At 34.2% G+C, this 18,673-nt stretch overlaps 3 protein-coding genes across 3 annotated transcripts; 1 reads left to right on the top strand and 2 right to left on the bottom strand.

The window, feature by feature from the left end:
- The first annotated feature begins 2,316 nt into the window (after window positions 1-2,316).
- LOC103489426 (malate dehydrogenase [NADP], chloroplastic) lies at window positions 2,317-7,112 on the top strand. Its single transcript, XM_008448587.3, has 14 exons — window positions 2,317-2,691; window positions 2,801-2,897; window positions 3,903-3,989; window positions 4,225-4,309; window positions 4,611-4,792; window positions 4,902-4,972; window positions 5,054-5,144; window positions 5,243-5,317; window positions 5,397-5,498; window positions 5,612-5,734; window positions 6,188-6,256; window positions 6,332-6,400; window positions 6,742-6,795; window positions 6,891-7,112. Exons 1-14 carry the CDS (start codon window positions 2,537-2,539, stop codon window positions 6,942-6,944), a joined length of 1,314 nt encoding a protein of 437 aa, XP_008446809.1. The 5' UTR covers window positions 2,317-2,536; the 3' UTR covers window positions 6,945-7,112.
- Window positions 7,113-8,044: 932 nt separating this feature from the next.
- Window positions 8,045-11,778, bottom strand: LOC103489428 (NAC domain-containing protein 53-like). The gene is made up of 6 exons (XM_008448589.3): window positions 11,376-11,778; window positions 10,989-11,266; window positions 10,669-10,863; window positions 9,031-9,552; window positions 8,830-8,947; window positions 8,045-8,733 (listed from the first exon to the last, which is right to left on the bottom strand). Exons 1-6 carry the CDS (start codon window positions 11,539-11,541, stop codon window positions 8,327-8,329), a joined length of 1,686 nt encoding a protein of 561 aa, XP_008446811.1. The 5' UTR covers window positions 11,542-11,778; the 3' UTR covers window positions 8,045-8,326.
- Window positions 11,779-13,250: 1,472 nt separating this feature from the next.
- Window positions 13,251-18,489, bottom strand: LOC103489429 (NAC domain containing protein 50). Its single transcript, XM_008448590.3, has 4 exons — window positions 18,098-18,489; window positions 17,505-17,794; window positions 16,996-17,238; window positions 13,251-14,260 (listed from the first exon to the last, which is right to left on the bottom strand). Exons 1-4 carry the CDS (start codon window positions 18,321-18,323, stop codon window positions 13,670-13,672), a joined length of 1,350 nt encoding a protein of 449 aa, XP_008446812.1. The 5' UTR covers window positions 18,324-18,489; the 3' UTR covers window positions 13,251-13,669.
- Between the last annotated feature and the right edge of the window lie 184 nt (window positions 18,490-18,673).

Raw genomic sequence — 18,673 nt, 5'->3', positions numbered from 1 at the left:
CTTTAAATTAATCTTTACTTGAGATTATTTCTTTTATGAACAAATTTGTATTTTAATTTGGCCGGCGAAGAAAATAAAAATCCTCTAATTAAGCTTAGGTTAGGTTGTAATTAACATTGTTTATTAGCATCTTAATCGTCAATTAAAAAATTAGTGAAAAAGATATTTATTAGAATGATAATTGATGTATAAAATTTTAAAAAATATATATAGTGAAATTATTCGTGACAAACAATGCAAGTTTTATTAAAAAAAATTAGTTATGTGTGAGTGATGTAGTAGAAGATGCTAAGTATATCTCCTACGTTGAAGTGGATAGTAGTAATGGCGAAAATATATATTGTATGTGTACTGAAATCGAATGACATACCTATTAACTTTATGCTTAACTAATCCAATGGTATAACTGTTCTCCTCTCATACTCCTTACATTTTTTTTCCAAATTACTTTTGTTGAATTATAAAACCTACCGTCAACACTTTATATGTCTCCACGACAAGATCTAGAATACCTACTATTAAACTGAGTTTTTTAAACCATTTGAGTCCATTTTAATTTCAATAATTTTGTTTATTTAAATATCCTAAATAAATCACCAATCAACTTTAGGATGATATAGATATGTTAAGAAAAACTTTGAATTCAAATCTAAGGTCAATATTTTATACGGCAAGTATTAAGAAAAAAAGTATAAAGTGTTACTTCTATAAGTCGTTCTTCAAAAATAATAAAACGGACAAAATATTTACCTATTTAAATAAAATGTAATAAGTTTTTATATATAGTTTTATAAAAAAAAAACTCCGGAATTATAATAATGTATTATAAACATTAATTTTTTTTTATAATTAACTACTACAAATATCTTTCCTATGTTATGTTTTTAATTTAATAAATATGTACTAAATGATAATAATATATAGATTGTTCATCAATGTTATTCGAATAACACGAATAATTCAAATCATAAAATTTACCTTACGATAATAAAAAGGATCAATAAATTGTAATTTCAATATTAAAATACAGTGAGTAGGAATGATTTCATATATGATTGAATTATAAGTAACTTATAGAAAGAGGATTATTTGTGAAAGAGAGGAAGAAAAAGACTTGAATTAAGAAATTAGGATGGGTGAGAAAATAGAGAATATAATGAGATTTGAGAATATATAAACCACATAAAGATATATATATATATATATATATATATATATATATAACATGGGCTCAAATTACTTTGAGGATCAAATAAAATCAAAATCACTTTTGAAAAATTCAAATGATAGGAAATATTGATTGGGACCTTTCCATTGGAATTCAGCTTTTGGTTGCATTCTATGACTTTTTTATGCCATATTCCACTTTAATTTCTATATACAAATTAAAGATTTTAAATAATTTATGTATTGTGGTAATTACTGTTTTTAAATATTAAAATATAAAGATTAATTCAGTACTTCAAAACCCTTGACCAATAATAGAGAATCGAAATATGTCAAAAAGAAACATTTAGTTTTTAGTTCGAGTTCAAATCCAGTTCATATTTGATACGATAATTTTGATTGATTGTACTTAAATATAGTAAAATAAATTAAAATATTTACAATAATATAGTAAAATATCATAATTTGTAGTGGATCGAAATAGACTAGGATTTGTATTGATCTTAGTACATATTTTGATATTTTGCTAATAAATATTTTTAGAAGTTTTATCCTTTAAATAAATTTCCTAATTAGATATATTAATTAGTAAATTATGTTTGGACAATCAATTATTCAAATAAACATTTTTTTTAAAATAGGAAAATAAAAGATATTTTTAAAAATCACTAGATACTAAAACTATTTACAAAATATAGAAAAATTCATCCAATCTCTCTCTAACTTATTCAAGTATTTTTTATTATACTCTATAAATAGTTTCGATTGTTACCTATAACAATTCAAAAAAAAAATCTTCAAACATAGTACAATTAAGCAAAATATTTAAAACTTTCGATCGAAGTAAATATTGATAGATTTCTACCGATACATTAATAGATGTCGATAGAAAATAATTATTTAAAAAATATTTTTAAATACCGTAAAATTTATGCTAAATTTGGAGAAAATTTCTACAAGTTAACTAAAAAAATCTAAGTGCTATAGAGAGGAAAGAAATGGATAAATTATTAAATGAAGATAGCAACATCTGTTAAGCTAGAAAACAGTTAAAGGGAATTCCCAATCACTAATGCGACACGTGTCACTCGCAAAGCCTTAGAAAATCTTTTCAAATAATCCTTAAATTTTTTTTTATTTTTTTATCTCTTTCTTTCTTTTATCATTTTTCTGCTCAATCTCTATCTCATCTCTCCCGCTCTCTCCCCACCTCCATAGCCAGAAACCTTTACTTCTTCTTCTTCTTCTTCTTCTTCTTCTTCTTCTCTCTTCTCTCTTCTCTCTTCTTCCTTCAATCCCTCTCAATAACATCTCTTCTTCCCTTCTTCAACTCCGCCATTTCTCCATTTCTGTGTCTCCCTCTGCTGCAATGGCCGTAGCAGAGTTGTCCTCCTCTTTAAAAACTGAACTCAACTTCTCCTCCAACACTCTTTTTCACTCCAATCGTTTCTCCGCTGACCACCGTCGCTGCTCTTTCCGCCCGTTTCATCGCTCTCAAACTCCCCGAGTCACTTGCTCTATCAAGTAAGTTTCAAATATATGTAAGTCTTTACTTTTTCAGTAAGTTCGGAAGATTCTTTTATTTTTGAGAAATTATAGACGAGTTGTTTGCTCTGTTCAATTTCTTTTTTAGTCAAGTTGAAGCAGCTCCAGTTACAGCGAAAACAGAGGACCCTAAGAGTAAAAGCGATTGTTATGGTGTTTTTTGCCTCACATATGATTTAAAAGCTGTAAGTTCTTCAATTCTCATGGGGGATGTGTTCGTTTTATTGAAGAATTGTTTTTGGACTTCTCTCAATAACCAGTTGTAGTGTAAGATTCTTTTATGTAATCTCTCGTTACTTATAGTGTTTGATTCCTTTTGTTTGTTCATTTTGAGTTATAATCTAATTATCAAAGTACTGGCACTGCCATTAAGTTCATGCTCATTATAAAAATACAAATGTGTAAAGTTGTGTCGTGATTGTTTGAATTTATGAGTAGTTGTTTTGAATGTCATGTGTTTTTGGGAAAATGAGAATATGTGCGTTTAATAATGGAGTTTTCAAAACATCCATTTTTTGTTTCGGTTCATTTGTTTCCTTCGTTTTAGATTTAAATGTCCACGCAGTCACCTTTTTTATTATTTTAAATTAGAAAAATAATTCCTCAACATTTTCTAACCATTGTTCATTAAGTTTAAATTTTAATTTATTTATTGGGTTTATGTGAGATTTTAAGGTACATAAGTCCTACTTTCTAATTCCAAAATATGCTCCTTATAAATTTTACCCTGCCTTAACTTCCTCTGGATCTGTAAACTTTAATATCAGAATATAGCTAATTGGTTGAAGTATGGTCTTTGGCATCTCGTGTCAAAAAGATAAAGAAATCCCACAATCTTTAAATAAAATTGATTCTTAGAGCTGAACTTTTATATATCCCTCTACCTTGTACACCAGCAAAAGTTACAGCCTTGGTTTTTGGAGTGTTAGACTTTTCTTTCTTTCTTTCTTATTTGATTGATTTTCAAATGATTTTTTCTCATTAGAGATAAAGATAGAGATCACACCTAATTTTGGTCTTAGTTTTTAGGCAGAATGAAATTATTTCATACAATTGAGATCATATATCAACCTTGAAGAAATATATTTCATTCATGTATATTATCATTTAACCACAATCCTTTTGCAGCAGGATTTGTCATTTTGGACAAAACTTTTCTTTGGCCCTGACATATTTTGTACTCATCACAGGAGGAAGAGACAACATCATGGAAGAAACTGATCAATGTTTCAGTCTCTGGGGCTGCTGGAATGATATCCAATCATCTTCTCTTCAAGGTAAGCATTCATTCCCTAGCTAGTACACTAACAATTGAACCAAAATTTCGTTCACACAATAAAAGAGAAATGGAACGAGTATCTAGTTTCCTTTGTTGTATTTCTTGTATATGTTTTACATCCTGTAAAGTTGAACTGTTCTGGTCTTTGGCTTAAATCTTAGTAGAAAACTCAAACTTTTTTCTCATTCTGTTCTGATGGTTTAGATGAAATCTTATTCTGCTTGTTTCACTAGCTTGCATCTGGTGAAGTTTTCGGTCCTGATCAACCTATTGCATTGAAGCTATTGGGATCAGAAAGGTCACTCCAAGCACTTGAAGGCAAGTTTGGCACACTTAAAAGAAACTCAGTATTGCTTTGAAGATTTGATTGCATGGTATTTCTATAGTCTCTCATTTCCAGACCTCTTGAGCAATGAAGATAAAATGCATGAAACAAAAGTTTCTTTTCATTCCTCTATGAAGTTTTAGCCTGTATCAGCCTTTTTTTCCGATGATGTCTTGTGAACAGTTCAACATAAGAACTTGTCTATAATATGTTAAACCACCAAACTTTGAGATTGAACTGAAATCTTCCAGCTATCCTACAAATAACCTACTAATGACATCTCCATATATGCAGGTGTTGCTATGGAATTGGAGGACTCCCTTTTCCCTCTTTTGAGGGAGGTGGTGATAAGCATTGATCCTCATGAAGTATTCCAAGATGCAGAATGGGCTCTTTTGATCGGAGCAAAGCCTCGAGGACCAGGAATGGAGCGTGCCGCCTTATTAGATATAAATGGGCAGATATTTGCTGAACAAGTACGTTTATCATTTATTTTCTTTGAGATCCATTTTTTCTGCTACTCCAATAAATATAGGCAATTTGTTACATTTATCTTTTGATGTTATCATTTAACACTAAACAAAGGGCAAAGCTCTAAATGCTGTTGCATCCCCAAATGTCAAAGTCATAGTTGTGGGCAATCCCTGCAATACCAAGTGAGTTCATGTTTTATTCAGCACGAGTTTCTTTAAGTCTGTGCAAGATATAACTTCTCTCTTCCCTTTCAATCCATGCAGTGCATTAATCTGTTTGAAAAATGCTCCGAAAATTCCTGCAAAGAACTTCCACGCTTTAACTCGACTAGACGAGAATCGAGCAAAATGTCAGGTACTATACCACTAACACACTCGATGCTACTTGCTTTCCTAACATGTAATATGTTTTTTGGAATAGATAAAACTTGTGTACTTTCATGACGTGTTCAGCTGGCTCTGAAAGCGGGCGTCTTCTATGATAAAGTGTCAAACATGACCATTTGGGGCAACCACTCAACAACTCAGGTTAGTTCATGCTCTAGAAGCTTAGCTGGCTTCTTTGAATCACCTCAATTGTATGCTTATTTTTCCGCCTTCACTCCAGGTTCCAGACTTCTTGAATGCAAAAATTAACGGCTTACCCGTTAAAGAGGTTATCAAGGACCACAGGTGGTTGGAAGAGGAATTCACTGAAAAAGTACAGAAGGTAACATTATTAGCAAAGGTGTTATAAGGCACACAGTGTTCACTGCTCAATGAATCAGATAGTCTCTGATTGATATGTTTACTAACGGGTCGAGTTGTTGTCTCAATTTTCAGAGGGGTGGTCTGCTAATTGAGAAATGGGGAAGATCTTCAGCTGCTTCAACTGCTGTATCAATTGTTGATGCCATAAGGTCTTTAGTTACTCCAACTCCTGAAGGCGATTGGTTTTCATCTGGGGTAAGGATATATCTTATGCAGCATCCCTTGATACTTGTACATTAATGGTGTATCATTACATTGTTTTATAAGCTGATCGGCCCTAATTCAGCATACTTGTTTGGAGGGGAGAGTGTTGGCTCGAGAAAATAAGTGAGAATGGGGTGCAGCAAAAGACTCGTTTGATAACCATTTAGCTTTTTAAAATTGTGCTTGTTTTCTCACCATTACTTATTTATTTTCATCTTTGTTTTAGGAAAATTTTTATTTCTTAAGCAGTACAGTTCTGAGACAAAAACAAAATTTTGAAATCCATTTATTTTAGTTGAACATCGTAGACTTGGATTTTGAAAAAATTTACTAAAAGTAGATAGCAAGACACCATAAGTGTAAACAGCGTTAATAAGCTTAAGCTTAGGTGAAGTAAATCTACTATGCATTAACCTCAAACTCGTGACAATAACCGATTTGTAGGTATATACCACTGGAAATCCTTATGGCATAGCAGACGATATTGTTTTCAGCATGCCATGCAGATCAAAGGTAGTTTTGTTCCCAACTTTCAGCTCCTACTTTACTACCTTAGTGTTTGTAATCAGTAATATGTGGCTTTCGCAGGGAGATGGTGACTATGAACTTGTGAAAGATGTTATATTTGATGACTATCTCCGCAAGCGAATTGCCAAGGTCTGCTATATCTTTTTTCTAATTCAGTGAACATTGGATCTACAAAGTTACCAATCAACTCAAAATCTCAAGTTAATGTGTAGTGTTATTAGATCTAGTTACCTCAATACTTCAACAAGAAAAAGCGTAAACATTTTAGAGATGAAGTCAAACGTACTACACTCATGAATCAAATTTTGCTCACCCTCTTATACAAATATTATGATGCATCCGTCTTTTTTGGGTTTCTTATCAGATGAATTTACACAACACAACAAAGCTGGTTTTGTTTTTCATCTCTACCGGATTTTGGCTATTGTCGAACCGCCTAATTCCATTTGTTTTGCACTATTTTGTTTCAGACTGAAGCTGAGTTGCTAGCTGAGAAGAGATGTGTGGCTCACCTCACAGGAGAGGTCAGATTTAGCTCCTTTTTCCCCCTCTAATGCAACTTCACATCTTTCTCTTATGGATCCATTAACAACGGACTATTTGTTCCATATTGTATCAGGGTATTGCTGTATGTGATCTGCCAGGAGACACAATGCTTCCTGGAGAAATGTAAGGCTCAGCTCATCAATCACATGCCTTCAAGCCTCATAACTTTATATTTGAGCTGCTTTACGTTACCTTCTTCTTTGAATTAATCCACATATCATATGTGAATATTGCATGTAAGTTGCGGGCAATGATAGTAAGATTATTAATAAGAATAACTTTGTTTTATCTGAAATTTCCTGATATGAATCAACAATAAAATATTGGTTTAAGTTTGGTTGAAATTGTATCTATTTTAATCGATTACTCGATGGATCTTTGGTGTTTAGGGATTATAAAATAAACTATTGTAATTATTTTATTCTCATATAACCTTTCTATTAATTGTAAATTCCGTAGTAACGTTGACGATTTCAGTACATATTTTATTGAAGTCCACTTTTGAACTCAATTGTAGAATTAAATAATGTAATGGAAGTTGTCTTAAAAGAAAATAATAAATTTGATATGCTAAAATTTATACATTTTCATTACCTAATACGTTGATTTAGTATTAAAATGTACACAACATGACAATTTTTAAAAATACAACAATATTCTAAGCAGAGATACAATCACAAGTTGAATGGATTTTTTCACTTTATATCCCTAAAGATTGAAATTCTTAGCTGAAGTTAAAAATAAGAAAATTTTTAGAAAAATAAAATAAGTTAAAATATTTATAAAATATAACAAAATTATCAAACATATCGATATCAATCAATCACTTATAGAAACGTATATCCATGTCAAACATCGATATCAATCAATCACTTATAGAAACGTATATCAATGTCAAACATCGATATCAATCAATTACTTATAGAAACGTATATCAATGTCAAACATCGATAGAAACTGAAATATTACTATATGTTTTAAATATTCTATCAAATTTTTTATTTTTAATAATTTCCCTTAAAAATGAAATAAATATATTAAATAAAAACTCTTGATCATTGAAAGAAAATGAAGAACCAAACACGATATTTTTTCTAATGTCAATGAAATCGAACCGAAGATTTCACGCTAGAGGTTCAGCTTAAGTTAGATTTTGTAGGCAAGTTTTGCTTACTCAGAATTACGACGGTTCATCCAATGAATTACATACATAACATAAACATCATGGAATGTGAAGGTTTCCAACCTTTACTCTCATAAATTTGGTTAAATACAGGAAAGCCCTGCAATTATATAAACTCTAAAAAGTTATAAAATTTAAAATACAAAAGAAGAAGAAACAGTTATTTAAAGGTAAGCCACCAATTCGTTGGCAGTTAGTCTAGAATCTATTTGATGTATTTGAATAGAAACTGCAGTGCGGAGATAGAACTGCAACCAACGTGTTGTATTTGGCAGCATAGAAAGTTTCTAAACTACCTCTAATACTACTACAGATTTTCAACAAAGTCACCTGGAATGGATGCACCTTGCAACTTTGAAACTCGCTGATAGGATTAGGACCCAAAACAAGATGAAGAAGTACAAGAAGTAGCGCGATATCAGCGGTTCCGACTTGCTGGAATTTACACCAGCATTTGGCAACAACTGGGAGGAATCGATGTTGCCTTCCACGATCCCGTACAAATAGATTACGTTAAGATCTGAATTCTTGCCGTACATGTTGTTCACCTCGTATCCATTTAGTGCTATATTTCTTATGATGAGCATGCCTGCAGTGACACGAACGGAACTCGAAGCTTGTGGAGCTGAATTAAGATGGATGGCAGCATCTTTGGAAGTAAATTGTGAAGCAAATGGAGCAGGAATGCTGCCGAGCATATGACTTGTATGTTTGAGGAATGGATACTTGATATCTAGTATCAAAAATATAAATATGGTAAGAAAGAGAGAACCAAAAACCTTGCAAATATCTAAATGACGTGGACAGAATAACAACTGTTTCGACTCACCTGGTTCTGATTTCGGATCCTCAGGTCTTTGCATAGAGGACGAGGAGGCCTCATTGTCATGATGCAAATCTGCAGTTTGTTTGCTGGTAGATGCATGTTCGGTGGCACCACCAACAACCTAATGAAATATGATTGTTAGAGAAACGCAAATTCCACATACCAAGACAACAAAAATAAGTTGCGAAAAGAAGCAACATTAACCTCGGTTTGATCAGGAATGGGACTCCCACTTCCAAGAATTTCAGAAGGATCAAAGGACATATCTGCATTATCACCATCTGCATCGAAGAAGGTAAGATACTCTTCAAGCACATCAAAATCAGCAGGATCACTTTCAGTAGGGTTTGAGAGCTCGTTGGGTTCCAAAAGTAGTTCATCACTAAAAGAAAGATTATCAGAAGTACTATAGAATGGCTCATTCAATACATAACGACCATCCACATCACCAGCATCGACTTCATCAGCAGCATTAGCACCAGCATCATTGCTTGACTCAGCAAGATACTCATGTTTGACCAATCTGTCATGTAAACCACACTCGTCTGGTAAGACAAAGAACTTCTGTCCGTCAGGAAGCTCTGATGTCTCACATATGCCTACTGCAGGCTTTTGATCATCTTCAATGTAATTGTCAGATTGCTCAATAGAATTGCTGGTCTCACCATAATAGAAGTTAAATGGTGGTGGTGGAGCACTTTCAGATAGAATACCTTCTTCGACATTCTGGGGAAAAGAATTGAACAAGATATTGATATTTCCCAACTAATTAAAAAGTGATTTATCAAACAGGAAAAAGTCACAACCCATCAATTTCCAAAAATAGAGATCATGGACAAATACACTAGATCTCAAGGACGAAGGAACATTGAGCATTGGTATCCATACCATACTTTCATATCCCATTTTTGATGAATATGTATATGTAGACTTGAACAAGTACAAAATACCTTAGCAAAAAGGATGTCAAACAGTGAACAGAAATATTTATCATTCTTATTAAATAAGAAAATATACCTCTTTTGACATATTAATCAATTAAAAAGCAGCTGACACTCTTAATACATGGTCCATTCACTTTAGCATGCATCTGAAAAATTGTTTAAGTACATCGCAGTCAGCTGAAAGAACCATTGTCCCACATTCTTTGTGTGTCGTTTTTCCCCTAATCTACATTGTCCGCTCCTTAATTTCACAAAGGTCTAGTTTCTCACTACATTTTTCTACCTGATAGCTAACTCTACTGACACCAACAAGCACCTAATTTGAAAATTAAACCTATCACATCACAACTTAATCAGTGAGCCAGTTGCTCATTTAATTCACTCCAAAACCAAAATGCAACTATTAACAACTCTTAAATGTATTAACTCTGGCCTCTAGGTTTCAGCTTTCCGACCGTCTAAAGTCAGGAGGGTGTTTTGTTTAAAACCCTTGAGATTCTGGAAACTTATCCCCAAATCCTCTACGGCTATAGGGTATTTCCCCCTCTTAGTAAATTGTTACTAGATAATTCGATAAACCCTCCTTGGTCTCTTCCAATCATTTCATCGTGTATCACAATTCCAGCTCAACCACTTACTATTCACTCAATACTCGAGCATACGTCCCTAAATACCTCAGGAAACTGCTTAACAATTCATTCTACGCGTTGAACAGTTAAAATTTCTTTCAGATCTTCAGCAGCTCTCATGCGGATCTGCCCATAATCTCCTTCAACATGTTCTATATCATATTTTGGAGACACTAAACTAAACATTATATAAAGCGCAGATATAGTACACAAACATTCCGCATAAAGCGGTCAGTTACTTATAAGTTATGGCATGGTAAAGTACATACCTCGCTGAAGTCATCGCCTTCAATACAAACACCTCCAACGCCTAGCAATTCATTAGCAGCTTGATCATCACCAGGTACCACCGCCAGCTCTTCATTTTCTTCCCATTCCTCCTCAATAAAAGGGGCACCATACTGTTCTCCATTTTTCGGTCCGGTACCACTCTTCTGGAATATCCTACACAGCACAAACGCATCCTTCCAACCCAACAAAGAAACCAACAGATCCCAAGACAATTACAACATTTTCCAATAAAAAACATAAATCAAAAATCGAAGAGACAAGAGAGAGAGAGAATCTAAAATTTTCGCCCTATTCTAACCTGCACAGTTGCAATTTTTCCCATCTCCTCGTCTGTGAGTTTGTATTCATGCATCACCCAATTGGTTCGTGCACCACGAGGAGCCCGGCCAATATGATACACAAGGGTCTTCTTCATTCCAACAGTCCTCGCGCTATGGCGGACCGGCCGGTCCTTCCCCGTCGTCTTCCAATACCCTTTCTCCGTAGCCCTATTGGTCCTCGAACTATTCCCATATTTCTTATCCAAAGCACTGAAGAAGTACCACTCCAAATCTCTACTCTTCAGCTTCGACTTCCCTGACAAATCCCACAATACAACTCAATTCCCAAGGGTAAAAATAAAAATAAAAATAAAAAAAGGACCCAAAATCGAAAAACAGAGGAAGAAGAAGAGAAGGGGGTTGACCAGGAAGATCCCAGGGTTCGGATTTGTAGATGTCAATGACAGAAATAGGATCAAAACGAAAGGGTTTTCCGGAGACTTTGCGCTTCAAGTAGTAACTAACGAGTTCTTCATCTGTTGGGTGAAATCGGAAGCCAGGTGCTAAGGAAGTAGCAGAATCTCGACCCATCAATCAATCAAGAAAATGATTAGAATTTAGGGTTTTTGAAAATGAAACTGATGAAAGAAGAAAGAAAAGAATTCAGATTTGAGATTAGAATTGAATTTGGGGAGTAGAAATTAAAGGAAGTTGAAGAGTTAGGGTTACGGTTTCTTCGGAAGCGAAAAAAGAAAATATTAAATAATCTCCAAAAACAAGCTGGAAAATTGAACAATATTTCATTCTGAAATGTCCGGGAAAAAGTCGACTTCCCACAACCAAGGGGAATGCTACTCTCACATGTGTCCACAAATAACACCGTCACAGCCCCTACGTGTCAGCAATACTTTTTTTTTTTATCATAATTGGATCAAACTTAGCCACGAAAATATCTCTTTTCATTCTTCTTCTTCTTCTTCTTCTTCTTCCTAATTTAATCTAAATCGTCATTAAATAATATATTAATTTACTACGTTAATATCTTATCCAACAATAAATTAATGTAGTGGCAAATTTTTTTCCCTAATATGTTTGGTCCTAAAATTCTTTTCCAAAAAATATGTATTCCCTTTGTTAATTATGAGTTTCAATTATAGAATGAAAAGGTTATACTATTAATTGTGTTTATTGTTTGTTATGTCTAACATGCAAGCAAATTTTTAGGATGAACGAAGAGAGTATGGTATACCTATAGTATTAGAAATGTTTTCATTCTTTACTCGCTAAGAAAGTAGTGTTAAAAGTGATGTGCGATACATAAGATAAATTTAATATATCATTTGGTGACATGTCGTACGATGTAGTGTGCTACATCGATTAATAGAAAAACTATTTAGTACTATCGTAGTGTCTACTTCTCTCAATTATTATTTGACACATCTTTAAATTGTTTACTTAAATAATGCTTTAATAAATAGAAGTAGTATGAAAAATGTTTTATATTATTATAGTACTAGAAATTTTCTTTAACGAATCTAACTATTAGCAAAATTCTTGTTGACGAGTTGTTGAATCAACTTTAGTAACTTTACCTAACACTGATAAGAAAAAGAAAATTTAAAACAAAAGGAAAGGTATCTAATAAGAATCAGCTTTAAACCTCTTCACTTTACCTTTTTTTTTTTTCTTTTTCTTTTTCTTCCTTTTTTTTCTACTGGTTTTTTAAACATTTATATAAACTTACAAGAAATTTAAAAGAAATTTTCGAACATGTCCAATGAAATTTTTGATAGAATATTTTATTTCACTTTTGAATTAAAAAAAAAATATTTTCTTATTACCATAAAAGTACAAATGTATAAGGCTAATTTTGATCTTATCCCCCAATAATATATATAAGAATTTTAAATTTTGATCATTAAAAAAATTATTTGCCGATCTAATTTTTTACGTCTAAAGTTTGAAGATTCAATTGTTACTATTAAATATTTGAGGGTCTAATTTTAACTAGAATGATACTTTATTTAACTAAGAATATGATTATCAATCATGATAACGTTTAGAATACGTTCACTTTACGATATTCTCGGTGTCCTTTAACAAACAGCAATACAAGGGAATGGAAACCGGAGGACTCTTTTGCTTACAGCTTAAGAAAATGTAAGTTTCTTCTTCCATTGAGGATTAATATAATTAATAATTAAGTTAACATTAGGTAAGATAACTAAACTACAAGACCCCAGTAAATAAACATGGAATAACAAGTAAATTTGAAGGGTTAAAAAGGTGAAAAGGTTGAGTGGTTGAAAACAAAAGCTTAATGCATTGGAAATGGGGATTACATTAATAGTTATGACAACCTTATTTCATGAAATGCCAGCAGCTGAGAAATTGAAGTTACAACAACATCAATAGTCTTTAGCCATTAGCACAACATGAAGTTCTAACATGGTTTTCACAACAGAGGCTGAAGTTCTTACACATTTAAAAGCTTGACTAATTTGATACTCTTACAACAGATAGCTTAGTTGCTTAGACAACTGAACTAGTTACATTAGGCTACTACAACGGCCCGGATTCAAACGCCGGTAAAAGTACAAAGAGAGCAAAATGGTAGCAACAATTTACAGGGCATAGCTATTGGCTGTCAACATTTTTCTTCATTATCGTTACTGTCTTCTCCTTATTCAGCATCACAATCCTGGATTGAAAGACGATACTAATCATAGTTCGACTTCAAATCATTAATTTCCTTATTCAACACGACAATCCGGGATTGAAGGATACTAATCATGGCTCGAGCACTCAACAGCTCGAACTTCAGTGTCTCTCTCTCCATAGAAGTCTTGTGGATCTCATGTTGCAAATCTTGGATGAATTTCAGTATGCTTGGATGCACAGATGAACTAAGATCTGAGGTTTCTAATGCAGGTGGAGGAGCAGGAGCATCCTTCGGTTCTGCAGATTCTAATAGCGAATATTCCACTAAGGTTGAAAGAAAATTTTTTGTTGTTGGTGTCGTCACACTCGTTGTTGTTATATCCGTCTGCGATGCAATAGCAGTTTCGGATAAGCTGGGCTCTTCATTCGACATGGATGAGTTCTCTGAACCTTTGGAAAGCTCAGAGGTTAAGTCACTTTGTCGCCTTCGTTTATACTTCATTAGCGGGAAGGGTTTAGGATTAGCAATTATGGACGGTGGAGTATAATCCTCCAATTTCTCACTTTTGCACACAAACAAAAAGTTATGAGAGCTTCTTGGAGGATCATTCGATATAACAGGATCTTTATTGATGAAGTGAGCTTTATCCTGGGGGAAAAAGCAAAAAATGTAATTTCTTAGGGACAAGAAACCAAAATGAAAGGCAACTTCAGAAATGTCAACGATTCTCATAAAGTCGTTGATAAAATACATAAATTAATACCCTCACTACATATACAATTTCCTGGAAATTGTTTCGTAAATAACTCAACAAACAAACCCAATTGCACTTTTAAAGATAAGTGAACAAAAAGTGATGCACCACATAGCACAATAGTTGGATCCACTAAAGCTGAAATTCAATTTTTCCCAAAGTATGTCTGCCATTGAGGATTTCGCTTCCAAAAGTTCTATTTCTCGCACAATGAGTCAATGATCAACTTCCAAGAGCTGACCATATAGTTCGTCACCCTAGAAAAATTCATGACTATTGGTAACAAAATTTATTATATCACTTTTTAATTCCAAATCGTATCTGTATAAGTATCCTGATTTGTATCTCAAATAGAAAATAGTTAAGCCTTTGGGCTTTACGCTCATTTGTCTATTATCTCCCAAAGAAATGAGAATACTAAATATAGGCTTTGTTTTTCTCAAGTTTTACCTGTGCTTGAATCCCTCTTTTCTTAATAGATTTTTTAAGAAACGTTCTCCTCTTTATGACAAGGGATAGTTGTGGAATCTTCCTACGAGATTGGGGAAATGGAATCAAACGCCATATGGCACAAGCCTTTCCATGAGAGCTAAGGAAATAAAAGAGCAATGAAAACAGAAGCCAATTATATTCAAGTTACAACATTCTGAAGTATTTTGAGCTGTGGAATGAATTCAATTTTCCATCATTCAGCAAGTAAGGCTTGAACTTGAACGCTCTTGACTGAAATTTGATAGGAAGGATTTAAGGATAGTGTATATCCTCCCTGGATTGCTAAACCCACAGATTACTGTTTCTTTTAAAGACTCCTACTCCTTTTAACTTGGCAGGAGTGACTGAATAAGGTGATCTCCATTTAGTTCATAGATACACCATATCCCCTGCCCAACATGCAGCCATAAATTTCAATAGTCGAGTCTAAGGTTGGGATCCAAGTAAGGAAATTCACGGAGGGTTTTTTTTAGTCTCAGGGGCTGATGACATGGACAAACAGATACTAGTAGAGAGTCACCTCTTGATATTCATCCCTTCTTTCTTTCTTTCTTCTTCTTTCTTTTTTCTTCTTTTGTTGGGTTGAAGATAAGAAACTAACCAATTTGTAGATGCTATGAAATCACAAAAGAGAAGGAAAGGCAAGCCCCAATCAAGAGAAGCAAAAACAAAATCTTCCAATTAGCACAGCCATAGTTGTTGAAAGGAGCATATAGTGTTTACCAAGAAGCAGCCAGAAAAGAAATAGTAACCAACTGTTGTTCAACCTCAAGCCAAAAGTTCCTAGAGAAAACACTTATAAGTTGAAGGCAAAGGATCTTCTTCTGGTTTAACGGATGCCCAGCCACGACAGAGTCAAGAGGCTTTTCATGTTAATAGGAAGGGTTCCTTACCTATTAAAGGAACATGAAGTTCCATAATCTATTTGCAAAGAAGCAACCAAGAAAAATTTTACCTTGCGATCAGCCTCTACCTGCACAAGATACACTGACTTGGGGGACAGCACAAGGGATGAGTCCCCCTTTGTATCAAAGTTCCACTTCCCGTTGAATTCTTTTTACCCTTTTAGGGGCACCTTCCATGAGAAATGCTGCTGTGTTAAGAAGAGCGCAAAGAAACACACTTGTGTGCTAAAGCTTTCAGCTCCTTTCTTGTGCATTTTTTGCAAGCAGGTTAGATCAAGGCCTGTAAAGCCATGACCTAGCCAAAATTCTATCCTTGTATGGAATTCCAAAATCACGATGAAGATTGAATTCTTCCAGTGGACTTCTGTTCTTGGAGGTTAAAACCAAAAAGATATACAGCTTAGGCATTCAGTCACGTATCTTAGCCCACTTTAGTGGGGTATAGGGTAAAGGAAATTTACAGTGTTTTTGTTTCTTACTAAAGTTATGAGAAACTTTTGGGGAGGTTATGAGACACTTACAAATATGCTTGGAGGCTTCTGGCCAGAACTTAAAAAAAATGCCAAAATAATTTGGCAGACTTAAATTTCTTGTGTTTTAGATGATTTGAAATTTGAGAAGGGAGAAAAAAAATATAATTAAAGATCCCACACTTCAGGTTTGAACTGTCCGTCATCTTCCTCTTTAACCACTTTTCATTGAAAACTAGTAATTTCTAATCCCCCTCCCCTACACATTCGATGCAGTGAAGTTAAGTAACTACCAAGGCAATAATAATTAACACTTTATAATTCACCTTTATTAGTCAAAACTGATAATGCATAGATACCAAATCCACATAACAAAAAATAAATCTTTCAATTTAAGCATGCGAGAAGCATCCTTGGCTTGAAAAATATCTAACTGTTTAGAGCAGGTTAGCATGCTGCATCATAGAAAACAAACCTAAATTTGATCAAATGTTTTAGATGCGTTAGATCAAGGAAATGACCATTAAATGTAAATAAAAATAATTATAAAAGAACGTACTGATTCTTCTTTATGCAGGCATTTTAAAGGAAAAAAATTACTGCCGATCAGCCTATATGATTATATGACTACAAATCTATGTGTCTACAAGCATTTAACAAGACGTGCCTCAACTCTGTAACTCATTTATAGATATGATCCGAAACAAACTTCAGTGTTTCACACTGAAATGAGTTCCTTACTGAGTTCAGAGAAAAGCATACCTGCATGCCATCCTTCCCTTCGCCGCATGCACCGTTGTTACTTCCCTCAGCAGCACACACACTATTACTGTTCCTTTCGGACTGTGCATCATGACTAGCTATTTTACCGTCTGCAATCTCTTCTCCAGGAATCAAAACTGATCCAGCATCGTCCCATTCCTCCTCAATAAAAGGTGCATAACGATGTCCATTCGGAGGACCTATATTACTTTTGTGGAATACTCTGCACAAAACATATGCATCCTTCTCCAGAGGAGAGGACAGAGGAGACAGAGAGCTTTGTAAGAAGTTTTAACTCCACATACAAATTGAAACACTACATTTACGGAAACAAGTGCATAAAGAAAGAACAGTGACACTTAAAATTGGAACTCAGACTCTAAACTTCACCTAAACATATTTCACAAGTATCAGAATCCGTACATTCCTTTGCTTTTTCTAAAGCACAGCACAGCCGCCAAAAGAACACAAAATGGACTGCCCATGGCAAATTTTCATGATGGCCTCACCTGCGAGCTTCCCGTTCCCGCTCCAGCTTTCTCCAGTTCTTCATCTACAAGCCTATATTCATGCATGACCCAATTGGTCCGCTTGCCATCTGGTGCTCTACCACTATGAAACACTAACGTTTTCTTTAAGCCCACAGTCCTGGAGTCATGGCGGACCGGCCGATCATTACCAGTGGCTTTCCAGTATCCTTGGCTTGTAGCCCTATTCATCCTAGCCCCATTTCCATATTTCTTGTCCAACACACTAAAGAAGTAGTACTCTTGGTCCCTGCTCTTCAACCTTGACTTTCCTAAATATAACATAAAAACAAATCTAGAAATTAAGAAAACGTGGTACAGGAACTCAATAAAGAAACCTGCAGCCACCGATTGACCATCAAAGCTTTTGAAAAAAAGAAAACCAGAGAGCAAAAGGGCCATTTTAAGATGGAGCAGGTTGGGGAAAAAAATCAGAGCCAGAGTGGGAAATACACGCCCATAGAAACCAATCAACCAACAATCTACCTCAAAACAAGCCAACATACATAGAAAATGAACAGAAATTTGAAGAATCAGAGAAGATGAGGAAGTGAGTGGGGAAGCAAGCGAGTTACCAGCTAGGTCCCAGGGCTCGCTCTTGTAGATGTCGACCTCGGAAATAGCATTAAAACGGAAGGATTTTCCACAGACCTTGCGCTTAAGGTAGTAAATAACGAGCTCTTCGTCAGTGGGGTGGAACCTAAACCCTGGAGCAAGTGCTGTGGGTGTGGCGGCTGGTGGTGCAGCGATGGGCTTGGTGGGAAGTAAAGGCGTTGATAGAGTCAAGGTTTCAGAACCCATTAGCGAAAATCCCTAGTGGGTTTGGAAATTAGGAAGAAGAGCTATGGAAATGGAGATTAGGGTTTTCAAAGGTTGAAGATAAGACTTTGATTGGTGCTGAAGAAACTACGTAAAAGATACCTTCAATTACAAGGTATTCTTTTTCGGGGAAAGAGAAAACCAAACCTCGTTTTGAATTTCTTTTTTTCTTTATTTATTTATTTATTTATTACATTTTCTTCATCATTCTTTTTTTCTTTCTTTCTTTTTTGAATCTTTGTTAATTGAAGTATTTATAAAGATTTAAATATGAATGTTGATATGGAGACATCATTTTATGAAAACAAAACTATAGAAATTTTTCGAAGGTT

Source organism: Cucumis melo, chromosome 10, assembly GCF_025177605.1.
Source record: "Cucumis melo cultivar AY chromosome 10, USDA_Cmelo_AY_1.0, whole genome shotgun sequence".
Classification (NCBI taxonomy): domain Eukaryota; kingdom Viridiplantae; phylum Streptophyta; class Magnoliopsida; order Cucurbitales; family Cucurbitaceae; genus Cucumis; species Cucumis melo.
This window is presented reverse-complemented; position numbering and strand designations above follow the sequence as displayed.

Excerpts from the sequence above, each read along its gene's own strand:
- LOC103489426 (XM_008448587.3), top strand. The coding sequence starts at position 2,537 with ATGGCCGTAGCAGAGTTGTCCTCCTCTTTAAAAACTGAACTCAACTTC. Across the intron at positions 5,735-6,187 it reads GCGATTGGTTTTCATCTGGG|GTATATACCACTGGAAATCC; the intron begins GTAAGGATATAT and ends ACCGATTTGTAG. Across the intron at positions 6,796-6,890 it reads TGGCTCACCTCACAGGAGAG|GGTATTGCTGTATGTGATCT; the intron begins GTCAGATTTAGC and ends ATATTGTATCAG.
- LOC103489428 (XM_008448589.3), bottom strand. The coding sequence starts at position 11,541 with ATGGGTCGAGATTCTGCTACTTCCTTAGCACCTGGCTTCCGATTTCAC. Across the intron at positions 10,864-10,988 it reads GAAAAATTGCAACTGTGCAG|GATGCGTTTGTGCTGTGTAG; the intron begins GTTAGAATAGGG and ends TTGGGTTGGAAG. Across the intron at positions 8,948-9,030 it reads CCATTCCTGATCAAACCGAG|GTTGTTGGTGGTGCCACCGA; the intron begins GTTAATGTTGCT and ends ATATTTCATTAG.
- LOC103489429 (XM_008448590.3), bottom strand. The coding sequence starts at position 18,323 with ATGGGTTCTGAAACCTTGACTCTATCAACGCCTTTACTTCCCACCAAG. Across the intron at positions 17,795-18,097 it reads CGAGCCCTGGGACCTAGCTG|GAAAGTCAAGGTTGAAGAGC; the intron begins GTAACTCGCTTG and ends TGTTATATTTAG. Across the intron at positions 17,239-17,504 it reads CGGGAACGGGAAGCTCGCAG|GATGCATATGTTTTGTGCAG; the intron begins GTGAGGCCATCA and ends CCTCTGGAGAAG.